General features: G+C 45.2%; 1 protein-coding gene across 8 annotated transcripts in view; it reads left to right on the top strand.

Annotated features, from left to right (window-relative positions):
• LOC110507110 (calpain-5) overlaps positions 1 to 12,232 on the top strand; it is a 31,261-nt gene that overhangs the window by 3,903 nt on the left and 15,126 nt on the right. For 4 of the 8 annotated variants that reach the window (XR_016492703.1, XM_090224720.1, XM_090224721.1 and 1 more), the window contains 2 exons: positions 4,551 to 4,713; positions 10,638 to 10,769. Coding sequence is in view for 6 of the 8 variants with exons in the window: in XM_090224720.1 (XP_090080846.1) it covers positions 4,558 to 4,713; positions 10,638 to 10,769 (288 nt within the window). In the remaining 2 variants the exon portion in view is untranslated. The remainder of the gene's footprint in view (positions 1 to 4,550; positions 4,714 to 10,637; positions 10,770 to 12,232) is intronic. The other 4 variants (XR_016492704.1, XM_090224722.1, XM_090224723.1 and 1 more) reach the window with 1 other exon arrangement.

Consider the following 12,232-nt stretch of genomic DNA (forward strand, 5'->3'; position numbering starts at 1 on the left):
TTGATGAAAACCTGCTCCAGAGCGCTCAGGACCTCAGACTGGGGGCGAAGGTTCACCTTCCAACAGGACAATGACCCTAATCACAGCCAAGACAAACACAGGAGTGGCTTCAGGACAACTCTCTGAATGTCCTTGAGTGGCTTAGCCAGAACCCGAATTGAACCCGATCGAACATCTCTGGAGAAACCTGAAAATAGCTGTGCAGCAACACTTCCCATCCAACCTGACAGAGCTTGAGAGGATCTGCAGAATGGGAGAATCTCACCAAGTACAGGTGTGCCAAGCTTGTAGCGTCATACCTAAGAAGACATGAGGCTGTAATCTCTGTCAAAGGTGCTTCAACAAAGTACTTGGTAAAGGGTCTGAATATTTATGTAGATGTGATATTTCACTTTATTTTGTATTTTTTTATAAACCTGTTTTTGTTTTGTCATTATTGGCTATTGGGTGTAGATTGAGGGGGAAAAAACAACAACAATTTAATACATTTTAGAATAAGGCTGTAATGTAATAAAATGTTATGTCAAGGGGTCTGAATACTTTCCAAATGCACTGTACAAAGAGTGAGAGAGTGATACATGATGAGTGTGGGATAGAACGAAGGGTAGTATGGAGAAGTGAGACAGAATTTAAACAAACAGGCAGAGCAAATGAGATGAAGTGTATGTGAAAGAGGGGAGAGAAAGAGAGAGAATGAGAGCGATAGAGATGAATATGGAGGGGACCTCTGTAGTAGTAGTGATTTTGACATGTGGAGATAATGTTTCCTGTCAGGACAGAACCCAATAGTCCCCTTCTTAGACAGAACCCACAGCTAGGCTGGCCACATTCCATTCATACCCTTAGTCCCCTTCCCTAGTTCCTACTCCCTCAGATCTGCAAGGAATATACACGGCTCAAAAAAATAAAGGGAACACTAAAATAACACATCCTAGATCTGAATGAATGAAATATTCTTATTAAATACTTTTTTCTTTACATAGTTGAATGTGCTGACAACAAAATCACACAAAAATTATCAATGGAAATCAAATTTATCAAAACATGGAGGTCTGGATTTGGAGTCACACTCAAAATTAAAGTGGAAAACCACACTACAGGCTGATCCAACTTTGATGTAATGTCCTTAAAACAAGTCAAAATGAGGCTCAGTAGTGTGTGTGGCCTCCACGTGCCTGTATGACCTCCCTAAAATGCCTGGGCATGCTCCTGATGAGGTGGCGGATGGTCTCCTGAGGGATCTCCTCCCAGGCCTGGACTAAAGCATCCGCCAACACCTGGACAGTCTGTGGTGCAACGTGGCGTTGGTGGATGGAGCGAGACATGATGTCCCAGATGTGCTCAATTGGATTCAGGTCTGGGGAACGGGCGGGCCAGTCCATAGCATCAATGCCTTCCTCTTGCAGGAACTGCTGACACACTCCAGCCACATGAGGTCTAGCATTGTCTTGCATTAGTAGGAACCCAGGAGGAACCCAGGGCCAAGTCTCACAAGGGGTCTGAGGATTTCATCTCGGTACTTAATGGCAGTCAGGCTACCTCTGGCGAGCCCTCCATGTGCCCCCCAAAGACCATGACTAAACCACCGCCAAACCGGTCATGCTGGAGGATGTTGCATGCAGCAGAACGTTCTCCACGGCTTCTCCAGACTCTGTCACGTCTGTCACGTGCTCAGTGTGAACCTGCTTTCATCTGTGAAGAGCACAGGGCGCCAGTGGCGAATTTGCCAAACGTCCTGCACGGTGTTGGGCTGTAAGCACAACCCCCACCTGTGGACGTCGGGCCCTCATACCACCCTCATGGAGTCTGTTTCTAACTGTTTGAGCAGACACATGCACATTTGTGGCCTGCTGGAGGTCATTTTGCAGGGCTCTGGCAGTGCTCCTCCTTGCACAAAGGCGGAGGTAGCAGTCCTGCTGCTGGGTTGTTGCCCTCCTACGACCTCTTCCACGTCTCCTGATGTACTGGCCTGTCTCCTGGTAGCGCCTCCATGCTCTGGACTCTACGCTGACAGACACAGCAAACCTTCTTGCCACAGCTCGCATTGATGTGCCATCCTGGATGAGCTGCACTACCTGAGCCACTTGTGTGGGTTGTACATTCCGTCTCATGCTACCACTAGAGTGAAAGCACCGCCAGCATTCAAAAGTGACCAAAACATCAACCAGGAAGCATAGGAACTGAGAAGTGGTCTGTGGTCCCCACCTGCAGAACCACTCCTTTATTGGGGGTGTCTTGCTAATTGCCTATAATTTTCACCTGTTGTCTATTCCATTTGCACAACAGCATGTGAAATTTATTGTCAATCAGTGTTGCTTCCTAAGTGGACAGTTTGATTTCACAGAAGTGTGATTGACTTGGAGTCACATTGTGTTGTTTAAGTGTTCCCTTTATTTGTTTGAGCAGTGTAGTTGTAGGTAGTACCGTGACAGCTCCATCTAGACCTCCAGTAGACTAAGTCCAACCAGTAGCGGTGGTTGACTGAACTGCATACAGTATTCCTGTAGTGAGTGAATTAATTATATTTTATTTTTGTGTCAAATCACCAGTTGGCAAACCCAATGCTTATGGGATTAATTGACACAGAAACAAACTTTACAATGATTGACTGTGATAATTCAGTGATAATTCTTCTTCCGGTAGTCTCTGCAGTGTGCATCACATAAAAAGTAAAAAGTAAATAACAATACAATTCTATACATAATAATAATGAAGTTTATCCAAACAAGTAGTGTATACTGAACAAAAATATAGACGCAACATGCAACATTTTCAAAGATTTTACTGGATGTGGAGGTCCTGGTGTGGCACAGTTACACGTGGTTTGTGGTTGTGAGGCCGGTTGGACGTACTGCCAAATTCTCTAAAGCGCCGTTGGAGGTGGCTTATGGTAGAGAAATGAACATAAGATTCTCTGGCAACGCCTCTGGTTGACACTTCTGCAGTCAGCATGCCAATTGCAACCTCCCTCAAAACTTGAGACTGTTGCATTGTGCTCTGTGACAAAGCTGCACCTGTGTAATGATCATGCTGTTTAATCAGCTACTTGATGTGCCACACCTGTCAGGTGGATGGATTATCTTGGCAACTGAGAAATGCTCACTTAGAGGGATGTAAACAAATTTTATTTCAGCTCATGAAACATGGGACCAACACTTTAGATGTTGCATTTATATTTTTGTTCAGTGTAGTTAGTACTTCTAGCTGTTGTGAACTGACTACTCCCTTCACCCTTCTCCTTGTCTATGGTAAACTCTGTGTGTGTGTTCTGTCTCTAATAGGGTTGTCAAACACTAACATGATTACACTACCTAGCTACATCCCATAAGCATCTCCATGACTACAAGAGAGTCCTCCTGCTGACTGTCTGACCAGTGAACAGCAGCAATTTGTGTGTTTAGCAGACAGACAATGGTAAAAAACTTCAGACTGTAAAAGCCCACTATGCTAAAAGGTCTGGTAACCTCTGATCTAACATTGGAGTTGGGAGCTGGTTACTCCCAGTGATCCATTGGTAAACTAGGAGTGTCTGTTGTGTGTATGTGTCACGTGACTGGAGACTTATGTTGTTATGGTGTGACGTGCTGTGTGTGTTGAAAAAGAGGATATCCTTGAACAACGGTGGTTCTTTTTCTCTACTTTCAATGGGAGGAGTCAGTGTAGAATGTAGATAATGGGTCTCTGTCACTCTCACACACCACACAGACATACACACACACACACACACACACACACACACACACCGTTCTCTTGTTTGCCCTCTTCTGGGCATGAATCTGATAGACTCCCCACCAGAAAAATGTAGCCTTTAAGCTACGGTAACCACCATTCACAGGCTGCTGAGAGGAGGACAGCTCATGATAATGGCCTGAACGGAGCGAATGAAATGGCACCAAACACATGGAAACCATGTTTAATTTATTTGATAACATTCTCCTCCAGCTATGACCACAAGCCCGTCCTCCCCAATTACGGTGCCACCAACCTCCTGTGCTACCATTATCAATATCAGGTTTTTAAATATCAAGTGGCTTAGGTGGTTGGCGTGGCAATGGGCACGCAGGCCCCCATCTTGGCGCTGTAACTTTGTCATGGAGCTGAGAGAAAATGTTGCAGTTTGAAGCTATTATCCAGCCATTCTATGCATTTTCCCATGACTAATTCAGCTTTCTTTTGTTCAGACATAATAGCAAAATCAATACTGCTAAATTCAGTGTTTTTATTCTCCCTGATTACCTAGCTTTTATGTAGGGGACTGCTAGTTCTCTCTTATTTATATACATATAATGTTATAGGTCCCTTATAATTTCTACATGCTTTGTCTGGTATTAGTCGTTTAAGTTTACACAAAGTATTTTTCCTTCCAGAAAATATAATTTTTTACACTGTTTGGACTTGTTTGTCTGTAACTGTGTGTGTTCCAGGGAGATGGTTGTGTCGTATGAGAACCAGTGTTTTGCTGCTGTGTGTGTGACAGTGTATGTGTGTGTGTTCCAGGGAGATGGTTGTGTCGTATGAGAACCAGTGTTTTGCTGCTGTGTGTGTTCCAGCAGGGTGATGGTGGTGCCATTTGAAGGACAGGGCTATTCCTCCCTGCGTAAGAAGTGCCAGCAGCATCGGGTCCTGTTTGAAGACTCTGTGTTTCCGGCTACGGACCAGTCTCTGTTCTACAAGACGAACAGCATAGGAACCATCACCTGGAAGAGACCTAAGGTACCACACACTGACGGGAGGGGTGTGTGTGGGGGGGGGGAGTTGAACGGCAATTCCGCCACTTTTCAACCTCATATTCATCCTCTTCAGCACCGAACCAGTGTCTACATGATGTGAAACCAGTGTGTTTCTATAATCTGTGGTTAAAAAGAGAAGAAAGGTCCTAAGATAAAAGCTGTCACCACTTGGTAGGATTAAAAGTCAAAAACAGTGATGTTCAAAACAAAGAGTTTCTAACCAGAGGGAGGGTATTTTCTTAGTAGTTAATATCAGGTGACCAGTAGGAGAGGAAGTAGTTAATATCAGGTGACCAGTAGGAGAGGTAGTAGTTAATATCAGGTGACCAGTAGGAGAGGAAGTAGTTAATATCAGGTGACCAGTAGGAGAGGAAGTAGTTGATATCAGGTGACCAGTAGGAGAGGTACTAGTTAATATCAGGTGACCAGTAGGAGAGGTACTAGTTAATATCAGGTGACCAGTAGGAGAGGTACTAGTTAATACCAGGTGACCAGTAGGATAGGTACTAGTTAAAACCAGGTGACCAGTAGGAGAGGTAGTAGTTAATATCAGGTGACCAGTAGGAGAGGTACTAGTTAATATCAGGTGACCAGTAGGAGAGGAAGTAGTTAATATCAGGTGACCAGTAGGAGAGGAAGTAGTTAATATCAGGTGACCAGTAGGAGAGGAAGTAGTTAATATCATGTGACCAGTAGGAGAGGTACTAGTTAATATCAGGTGACCAGTAGGAGAGGTAGTAGTTAATATCAGGTGACCAGTAGGAGAGGAAGTAGTTAATATCAGGTGACCAGTAGGAGAGGAACTAGTTAATATCAGGTGACCAGTAGGAGAGGAAGTAGTTAATATCAGGTGACCAGTAGGAGAGGTAGTAGTTAATATCAGGTGACCAGTAGGAGAGGTACTAGTTAATATCAGGTGACCAGTAGGAGAGGAAGTAGTTAATATCAGGTGACCAGTAGGAGAGGAAGTAGTTGATATCAGGTGACCAGTAGGAGAGGTACTAGTTAATATCAGGTGACCAGTAGGAGAGGAAGTAGTTAATATCAGGTGACCAGTAGGAGAGGTAGTAGTTGATATCAGGTGACCAGTAGGAGAGGTACTAGTTAATATCAGGTGACCAGTAGGAGAGGAAGTAGTTAATATCGGTTGACCAGTAGGAGAGGTAGTAGTTAATATCAGGTGACCAGTAGGAGAGGTAGTAGTTAATATCAGGTGACCAGTAGGAGAGGAAGTAGTTAATATCAGGTGACCAGTAGGAGAGGTACTAGTTAATATCAGGTGACCAGTAGGAGAGGAAGTAGTTAATATCAGGTGACCAGTAGGAGAGGTAGTAGTTAATATCAGGTGACCAGTAGGAGAGGAAGTAGTTAATATCAGGTGACCAGTAGGAGAGGTAGTAGTTAATATCAGGTGACCAGTAGGAGAGGTACTAGTTAATATCAGGTGACCAGTATGTTATCACTGCTGATAGATGGAAACACTATTGCAACACACACACACGTCCTGGTTGTGCAGCACTGAGCTGTATCAGGAGCTAACCCAGCGTTGACTGTCTGAACACAGGAGAAGAGAGAGAGAGAGCAGTCCGTCCAGTGGGAGAGGGATAAAACAAACAGCAACACTCTGGTGACAACCTACAGTACCTTCTGTCTGTTCTGCTTCACATCCGTGTGTGTCTACTGTTCCGATATTCATCTGTTACAGTACACGCCGCTCCCATGATATGTTCTACTTTCTTTATAATCTGCTATTATTCTACAGCTGTGGTTACAGTCCAGGTAAGGGAGGGTGTAACAGCAGGACTGGTTGGACCAGTAAATAAAGCCTTGGTGGAAAGGTATTACTCATAGATAATATATCTATTGTATTCATGTTTTTCCTCCAGCCTTGCTCCAACACAGCAGCTGATCAAGCCCAAGGCAAAAGGTTACTTCTCACCCAGTGAGATTCCTCAGGAGGGCCCCCTGGCTCAGAGAAAGCGCGGGTAGGGTGTGGCGGTGTGTGGTTAGAGCAGCGAACCATGGAAAGGGTTGAGAAAAGAGCCACTCTACAGTGTGTTAGACTTACTGATCTTCTTTGGGAGTGTACCAGAGGTTTTTAACCCCAATGTCTTTCACAAGACCTCTGATCCCCCTGTTAACCTCTAGTTATAGTAGTGTCTAATACAGTCCCAAAGAGTAGCTTAGTGTGGTCAGGCCTGCTTCTCCTCTTCCTCCTCCTCCTCTGGTCCTGCTCCAGGGCCTACATCACCACCCTAGCCTGGTACTGTCCTCCTAGGGCTGGGCAGTGTACCGTATTTTACGATATACCGGTTTTGATGCACGGACGGGTTTGGGTTTTTACTTTACCTTCTATAACGGTATTTGAATGTTTGGTTTGTTAAACGTGATACGCCTGGTGTACCATTTTTATGGTTTACTTTGCTACTTGAGTCATATCTCTCCTCTCTCTTCTCTCTCTCTCCATGCCACTTTCCACACAGACCTAGCCCCGCCCTCTGTCACTCAAGGAGCACATTTCTTGTTCCTCAACCACGAGACACTTGCGTTCAGTCTGCATGATCAATGCAGCACATGCAACAATGTTGATGACAATGATGCTATTTTCACTTAGCTTCTTATTATAAATCAACTAGCGTTCTATAATTACACTATTAGTTTGTGTTTCTTACATCTGCCAACAGCTAGTTTGCATTTTCTTAGCAAGTTTGGCCTAAATCTTGTTAGCCGCTAATGCAAATCACTAGCTAGCCAATAAATACTGTACTGAGTCAGAGCAAACGTAATTAGCAATACAGCCTGATAATACCAGTGATGGTGTAGACCTAATCAGCATTTATCTTCTAAATCAAAGAGGAATGCGCAAAGCAAGAATTTTAGCTATATGAAGTAGCTAAGAGAAAACATTCCATGTAGCTAAAGATTATAGGGTCCCCTAGGGAAAACACTTATCAACACTTTGGTTCCTTGCCTGTCACAATAACAACACCTTCCTGGCATTTTCATTTGTTTTCATGTCAAACAACACTGTATTCAAAGTTCCCACTATTATATTCAAACTATAGAATTAGAATAATCATTATTTCCATGATTCCAACAGTTCACCCAAGTGTTTTGCTGTAAATCGCAAGTCAATTTGCAGGTCTAGATTGTTTGCCCATATCGTGCAGCCCTGCGTCGCAGTATGGAAATGATCTCAAATGAGTGCCGGAAATGGATGAAAATGCAGAAAATGATTCTTGATTGAATTGAACAGTATAAAACAATCAGAATGGAGAAAGACTTGTTGAAATCACTTAGAATATATATGTGTTGCCACCCTAGGATCACTCACTACTCATAAAGCACCCTAGGATCACTCACTACTCATAAAGCCTTCTAGGATCACTCACTACTCATAAAGCACCCTAGGATCACTCACTACTCATAAAGCACCGTAGGATCACTCACTACTCATAAAGCACCGTAGGATCACTCACTACTCATAAAGCCTTCTAGGATCACTCCCTACTCATAAAGCACCGTAGGATCACTCACTACTCATAAAGCACCGTAGGATCACTCCCTACTCATAAAGCACCGTAGGATCACTCCCTACTCATAAAGCCTTCTAGGATCACTCAATACTCATAAAGCCTTCTAGGATCACTCACTACTCATAAAACCTTCTAGGATCACTCACTACTCATAAAGCAGCCTAGAATCACTCACTACACTACTCATAAAGCAGCCTAGGATCACTCACTACTCATAAAGCCTTCTAGGATCACTCACTACTCATAAAGCCTTCTAGGATCACTCACTACTCATAAAGCACCCTAGGATCACTCACTACTCATAAAGCCTTCTAGGATCACTCACTACTCATAAAGCCTTCTAGGATCACTCACTACTCATAAAGCACCGTAGGATCACTCACTACTCATAAAGCACCGTAGGATCACTCACTACTCATAAAGCCTTCTAGGATCACTCACTACTCATAAAGCACCGTAGGATCACTCACTACTCATAAAGCACCGTAGGATCACTCACTACTCATAAAGCACCGTAGGATCACTCCCTACTCATAAAGCACCGTAGGATCACTCCCTACTCATAAAGCCTTCTAGGATCACTCACTACTCATAAAGCAGCCTAGGATCACTCACTACTCATAAAGCAGCCTAGGATCACTCACTACACTACTCATAAAGCAGCCTAGGATCACTCACTACTCATAAAGCCTTCTAGGATCACTCACTACTCATAAAGCCTTCTAGGATCACTCACTACTCATAAAGCACCCTAGGATCACTCACTACTCATAAAGCACCCTAGGATCACTCACTACTCATAAAGCACCCTAGGATCACTCACTACTCATAAAGCACCGTAGGATCACTCCCTACTCATAAAGCACCGTAGGATCACTCCCTACTCATAAAGCCTTCTAGGATCACTCACTACTCATAAAGCAGCCTAGGATCACTCACTACTCATAAAGCAGCCTAGGATCACTCACTACACTACTCATAAAGCAGCCTAGGATCACTCACTACTCATAAAGCCTTCTAGGATCACTCACTACTCATAAAGCCTTCTAGGATCACTCACTACTCATAAAGCACCCTAGGATCACTCACTACTCATAAAGCCTTCTAGGATCACTCACTACTCATAAAGCACCCTAGGATCACTCACTACTCATAAAGCACCCTAGGATCACTCACTACTCATAAAGCCTTCTAGGATCACTCACTACTCATAAAGCACCCTAGGATCACTCACTACTCATAAAGCAAATGTACAACTTTTATTATTCAAAAACATAAAATACAGTCCAAAAAATAAATACTGTTTATATGATATTTTGGCCATATCGCCCTGCCCTATGTCCTACCACACGTTGCCTAGAGAGGCTGTTCTCTGCTGGGGCTGAGGGAAGGAGCGGATGGAAAAGAGACTTAATGATCTGTGGTTCTAGGTGACACTTGGGACCTCTATGTTCCCATTTGGGCCCTGGTCGTAGTTAGCGCACTATATCGTGTGGAAGTTGAGACGCACCCAGACTGTTGGGAAACCCTCCCTCCCTCCTGCCATTAGTGGTCAGCTCAGAGAGAGCAGCACAGCCACATAAAACAGTCTCTGAGTGTCATTAATTAACAAGGATAGAGTGATGGATGGATGGACAGAGGAGAGGAAGAGATCTTTATCACTAATGGTTCTCTTGGCTTCTACTCAGATGCATCTCAGAAACTTGTTCTTTTGACTGTTGATTTAGAATTGCATTTTAATTGGGGAAAGGGGTGGTTAGCCTAATATCCTGTCTAATTTCTCTTGTTTGCACCCCCCATCTTTCTCTGTCTTCTGTCCCTCTCTCTCTCCCACCCTCCCCTCTGTGTGTTAACCCCATGTTGTCTCTTCTCTATAGGAGCTGTGTGATAACCCCATGTTGTCTCTTCTCTATAGGAGCTGTGTGATAACCCCAAGTTGTCTCTTCTCTATAGGAGCTGTGTGATAACCCCAAGTTGTCTCTTCTCTATAGGAGCTGTGTGATAACCCCATGTTGTCTCTTCTCTATAGGAGCTGTGTGATAACCCCATGTTGTCTCTTCTCTATAGGAGCTGTGTGATAACCCCATGTTGTCTCTTCTCTATAGGAGCTGTGTGATAACCCCAAGTTGTCTCTTCTCTATAGGAGCTGTGTGATAACCCCATGTTGTCTCTTCTCTATAGGAGCTGTGTGATAACCCCAAGTTGTCTCTTCTCTATAGGAGCTGTGTGATAACCCCAAGTTGTCTCTTCTCTATAGGAGCTGTGTGATAACCCCATGTTGTCTCTTCTCTATAGGAGCTGTGTGATAACCCCAAGTTGTCTCTTCTCTATAGGAGCTGTGTGATAACCCCATGTTGTCTCTTCTCTATAGGAGCTGTGTGATAACCCCAAGTTGTTTGTGGATGGTATCAGTGCTCATGACCTCCTCCAGGGCCAGCTGGGGAATTGTTGGTTCGTAGCGGCCTGCTCCTCCCTGGCATCCAGAGAAAGTCTGTGGCAAAAGGTAAGGCTCCCTGACCGTCTGCATGTAGTGTGTTTGTTTGCCTTGGGTGTGTGACAAGCATGCACACACACACAGAATGACTTGGAGTTTATTATAATTTCCGACTCCTATTTGGAGGAGTGGCTTGTTTGTTTTTGTGTTTGTGTGTGTGTGGTGGTGTGGCCCTTCTGAGATGGCAGTGTGTGTTTTTTTTCCACTGAGTTCACAGTGAATCATTAGCATTAGTCCCACTGGTCTCAACTTTTTGTGTTCAACTTTCCACTACTTTTCACCAGCTCCTTACCCCTGGCTCCTTACCCCTGGCTCCTTACCCCTCTCTCCATACCCCTGTCTCCATACCCCTGTCTCCTTTCCCCTGTCTCCTTACCCCTGTCTCCATACCCCTATCTCCATACCCCTGGCTCCTTACCCCTGTCTCCTTACCCCTGGCTCCATACCCCTGGCTCCTTACCCCTGGCTCCTTACCCCTGGCTCCTTACCCCTGTCTCCTTACCCCTGGCTCCTTACCCCTGTCTCCATACCCCTGGCTCCATACCCCTGGCTCCTTACCCCTGGCTCCTTACCCCTGTCTCCTTACCCCTGTCTCCATACCCCTGGCTCCTTACCCCTGTCTCCTTACCCCTGTCTCCTTACCCCTGTCTCCTTACCCCTGGCTCCTTACCCCTGGCTCCTTACCCCTGGCTCCTTACCCCTGGCTCCTTACCCCTGTCTCCTTACCCCTGGCTCCTTATCCCTGGCTCCATACCCCTGGCTCCATACCCCTGGCTCCTTACCCCTGGCTCCATACCCCTGGCTCCTTACCCCTGGCTCCTTACCCCTGGCTCCTTACCCCTGGCTCCTTATCCCTGGCTCCATACCCCTGGCTCCATACCCCTGGCTCCATACCCCTGGCTCCTTACCCCTGGCTCCTTACCCCTGGCTCCATACCCCTGGCTCCATACCCCTGGCTCCATACCCCTGGCTCCTAGTGTGAAGGACGTCACTGTGTTGCTAACAGGGTCACCTTCTCCATTGTGCCTGTCCGTGCAATGGCTCAGAATAGTAGTCCTTCGCTTCACATGCACACGTGACTACCATGCTTGACAATGAAAAAGTACCAATTGGGCAGAGCCATTGGTGGTATTTTAAGCTGTGGACTGATGTTACTGGCATGATATAACTCTGTACCCCTACCTCACTAAACCATCACGTCACAGAGAAGGCTCTGATCTTTCATCTGAAACAATTGAGCAGGTTTATTATGTTTCTCCATTTCCTGAACAACAGAGGATCACTGAGAAAACAGCTGCTGTTGGATTGGAGAGCGTATTTCACTCCACAGACAGAGCTGGCAGGAGAGCGTATTTCACTCCACAGACAGAGCTGGCAGGAGAGCGTATTTCACTCCACAGACAGAGCTGGCAGGAGAGCGTATTTCACTCCACAGACAGAGCTGGCAGGAGAGCGTATTTCACTCCACAGAC

This window comes from Oncorhynchus mykiss, chromosome 27 (genome assembly GCF_057628025.1).
Source record: "Oncorhynchus mykiss isolate SJ-2025 chromosome 27, ASM5762802v1, whole genome shotgun sequence".
Lineage (NCBI taxonomy): Eukaryota > Metazoa > Chordata > Actinopteri > Salmoniformes > Salmonidae > Oncorhynchus > Oncorhynchus mykiss.